This window comes from Mercenaria mercenaria, unplaced genomic scaffold (assembly GCF_021730395.1).
Source record: "Mercenaria mercenaria strain notata unplaced genomic scaffold, MADL_Memer_1 contig_4342, whole genome shotgun sequence".
NCBI classification, from domain to species: Eukaryota; Metazoa; Mollusca; class Bivalvia; order Venerida; family Veneridae; genus Mercenaria; species Mercenaria mercenaria.
The window spans coordinates 62,574-66,834 of NW_026462562.1; the positions used below are offsets into that span (position 1 = coordinate 62,574).

The 4,261-nt window shown below is 32.7% G+C and overlaps 1 protein-coding gene across 1 annotated transcript; it reads right to left on the minus strand.

The window, feature by feature from the left end:
- Window positions 1–1,352: 1,352 nt before the first annotated feature.
- LOC128553805 (uncharacterized) lies at window positions 1,353–3,801 on the minus strand (the record flags this gene model as incomplete). Its single annotated transcript, XM_053534988.1, has 4 exons — window positions 1,353–1,894; window positions 2,420–2,494; window positions 3,201–3,323; window positions 3,554–3,801. Coding segments are annotated over 4 exons (631 nt in total), but the record flags the coding sequence as incomplete, so codon positions are not given.
- Between the last annotated feature and the right edge of the window lie 460 nt (window positions 3,802–4,261).

Below are 4,261 nucleotides of genomic sequence, written 5' to 3' on the forward strand. Positions count from 1 at the left end.
AAGGTAACCCAGTAACCAGAAAAAAAGACATGTTTTTTCTGAAATTATTTTCAATACATGTTTCATAGGTATATGCTCTAGTAACCAAAAGTAACCAGAAGTAACCAAAGAAAAGAAGGGTAACCCAGTAACCAGAAAAAGAGACACGTTTTTTTCTGAAATTATTTTCAATACATGTTTCATAAGTATAATGCTTTGGTAACCGCAAGTAACCAGAAGTAACCAAAGAAAAGAAGGGTAACCCAGTAACCAGAAAAAGAGACATGTATTTTTCTGAAATTATTTTCAATACATGTTTCATAAGTATATACTCTAGTAACCAAAAGTAACCAGGAGTAACCAAAGAAAAGAAGGGTAACCCGGTAACCAGAAAAGAGACATGATTTTTTCTCAACAAAATCCCACAAAAGTCATTGGTTATGTGTATTGCCACACATTTAGAAGAGTAACCAAAGCAATATAGTAAGTAACCCCAGTAACCAAATGTATATAGTAGGTTACAAATGGACACACTTGTGCAGAGGTGCACATTTTGTGCCATATCTAAACTTTGTCATTGACTTCTTCGTTTCTTTTCGTTAGTTTAATCCACAATGATACAAACTAAGCACAAATTAACTGATCCTATTCTTTAAAATGTGAACTTTTTCCAAGTTTAATGAAAGTTCTTTCGTGACCGAAATGTAATCTACACGTCGGAACTTCGTACGTTTCCGTACTTGTTACGGAAAATGGCGAAACACAAGGTGCACGTTGAGGCACCAAATGGGGAATGTGATTTAAAAAAAAAAATCGAAATAACCTTTTTTGAGTTAATAATAGAAAATACGTGGATTTGCAGTATTACAAATTCGTTATAAAGGTTTTTGACGGGATATACGGTGGGCATATAGCCTCGCCATCCAGACATTTTAGATACTGTAATAAAATCATATTTTTTTAAAACAGGTTCACAAATATAACTAATATATATTATTAGTTATAAAGGTTTTTGACGGGATATACGGTGGGCATATAGCCTCGGGTTATATGAATCACAGTCAGGCTATATGCCCACCGTATATCCCGTCAAAAACCTTTATAACTAATAATATATATTAGTTATATTAGTGAACCTGTTTTAAAAAAATATGATTTTATTACAGTATCTAAAATGTCTGGATGTACTAGAACTAAAGAACTTTCATTAAACTTGGAAAAAGTTCACATTTTAAAGAATAGGATCAGTTAATTTGTGCTTAGTTTGTATCATTGTGGATTAAACTAACGAAAAGAAACGAAGAAGTCAATGACAAAGTTTACTATCGGCTACCTAAGAGGAAAATAGAGTCGTGTAAACTGACAAACATGGAACAGGTCACGTGTAGCAACAATAACTGCATATCCTATATGCAGGCTAGCCTACATTTATCTGTGACAAAACATTCTATTGTGATATCAAAATATTAACTTATGAGAACATTTCAAGCGAACGAATAGTCCATCATAACTGGGCCTATGGTGGACGAGAAAAACAACAAATTTTTTCAATATGTAAACTGGTAAAGAAACGAAAAACGACAACACAAAAGGAACAACTTCAGAACAGTTCTGGACCACACAGATTATCATGGCAATAACCTATTGTAGAAGTGTATGTATGTTTTTTTCATGTTTTATACTAAAGTTAATTAGCAAACTTGTGCCTGATGGCATCCTTCATTTGTTTTTCAATTTAAATTGAAGTTGATGGTGAGTCCATTGAAAACACAGTTGTTAAAACTTGGTGCATGGTTTCTAGTCATGGACGTCAAGTTTGATGTTGTGTTGACTTGGCCAGATGATGGCAGATTGTCGAAGTTGTCAAACAGCATGTCGACAATATCTGAAGGCAAATCTGAATCGTCCTGGTTTGCTGTAATTTGAAAAGTTATTTGCTGATAAAAATATGCAGCAAGTTAAATACATCTACAGTACATCAAAAATTAATTTTAGAATATTGTAATACTGTACTGGTATTTTTTTTTATTCAATGGCCAGCACCGTGATATATCTCTGAAAAAAATCATATATAAGTACAGCTTCTTAGAAATTGTTTTGTGTTATGAAAATTGTGCAAAATCTTTGTAAATAGCTTTGGGTCATTCTAAATTTTCATATATTACTGTTTGATCAACAGTCACAGCTTAACAATTTTCAATTTCCTTTGCCATTGCCTCTGTTGACGATTCAGGAAGCTGAAATGATTTTGATATATATACGGAAAAAACAATTGCCAATAATCCTAAGTCTGCTACCTTAAAACTAGTGTTTACAGGTAGTGTCGTCATCTAAAAATAGTGTAATTTACTGTAAATTTCGTGTAAATTTATCAATATTATAATAATATTCATTGAAGACATTGAAACATTCTCAATTCGTGTTAAAAGTTTTCACTCACATTTTGACTGGATGGTGCTGATGGCTCTTGACTGGTTCATAGGTAAATCTTCATTTGATCTAGAAGCTCCTGTGTCTGTAAATTAGAGGGAATAATTTATTTATTAGATTGAATAAACTTGACTTGTAAGCTGCTTTTTTATAATTTTATAAAACATTCTAACATGGCTCGGTTTGATTTGTAGTTAAACAAAAAGAAAGTCAAGCTCTGTATATTCTGCAATAAACAATGGTTGACGCATGGACCGGTAAGAGTGAATGATCTCATCAAATTGTTCCCTGACGTGCGAGACATTACTCCTCGCGTAAATGAAATCCATCTTAATATTTATTAAAATACATCAATGAGCATGTCAGAATGAAAATAGTCGAGGCCTTCTTGTGATTTATCATCTAATTTACCACGGTTCATCGTTCAGACCTATGCTTCAGTATTGAACCGCTCGTGCTAACGTCCTCGTGGTTCATTTACAACGCATCTGAACACTGAACCGTGGTAAATCAGATGATAAACCACTCGAAGCCCTTGATTATTTGTTAAATAGATTATAGAACGCTTATGCTTAAAAATCATTTTTAAACTTAAATGAAAAAATAAATTATCAAAAAAAAATCAAGATGAAAAAAAAGCCTTCACAGGTTTAGGTGATTAATCTATAATTAGCTACAGTACGTCCGGTAACCCTAAAACATAGCACCAAGGTATTTTTCTGCTAAATTTTTATTTATATTTATATTTAAATATTACGTATTTGAATTTTTAATTACTAAAAATACATTACTATTTGATGGTCCTTGGGTAGGTGCATAAAGTGATGGTCTGGCCACATAAGGTGATGGTGTCGCTGTATTCCTTACTCCCTCAAGTGCCGTTGCCACTAGTGGATGTTGGATTTGATGGGCTCCTATTAAATGAAAACTATAATAGTAAAAAATGTATTATATTTATAAGTGGTAGTTTAAATGAAGAAAAATGACAATACAGTACTGAAAATTGGTCATTTGTTTTTTAAAGTACACTCATTGTACCGGAGTACATGTATTTCAGATGTTAAGTTTGAATATTTAAGCAGAGGATTAATATTCTAATAAGGTAAAAAAAACTATACAGATCAGTCCATAGTAAAATATTCACCGTGATATGGTGTTGTTGGTGCTAGGCGTGCATGGGGGGCTTGCAATGGCATCATATCTCTAAATAGACCTGTTGCTGCATGTGATAGTTGTGCTTGAGGGCCTGGCAACTCAAGTGTATTCCCATACTGAGATGGCCCTGGCATTAATGGTAGTCTTGTCTGAGGGGCTGGCAGTGCCAGCTGATCTCCTCCATTAATGGCATTTCTAATTGTGGCACCCATCAACTTCTTTTCTTCATCAGACACCCTTGTATTTGTAAATTATATTTAAAAAACACCAAAAGAAAAATCATTTCATTTCTTAAACATTACAGTCACATTTCATAATTCTGAAGAAAACCTATTTAACGTGTAGTGTTATAAACTTCAACAAATCATACAGTTTCTGATAGACTAGCTCCTACACTATGTTTTTTTTTTCAATTGTGAATGTAGCCAGTCTATATCCTATTCCCAATATTATGATAATATTATAATAAGTATTTAAAATAGACTGGCATTTGTCACTATTACAGAAAATAAAATCTAAAAAGTACAAAAGCCTAAATTTTATGACAAACTCTTTATTATCAGTAAAGTGGCTAAGCTTTTACATTACAAGAATGATATGCGTGCTGGTAAATTTGCAAGAAATTTAATATGTTTTCAAGCTGGATGCCTCCAGATTTATGTCATTCTTCAAAATTTAGTGAAAAGCTTTCTTTTAG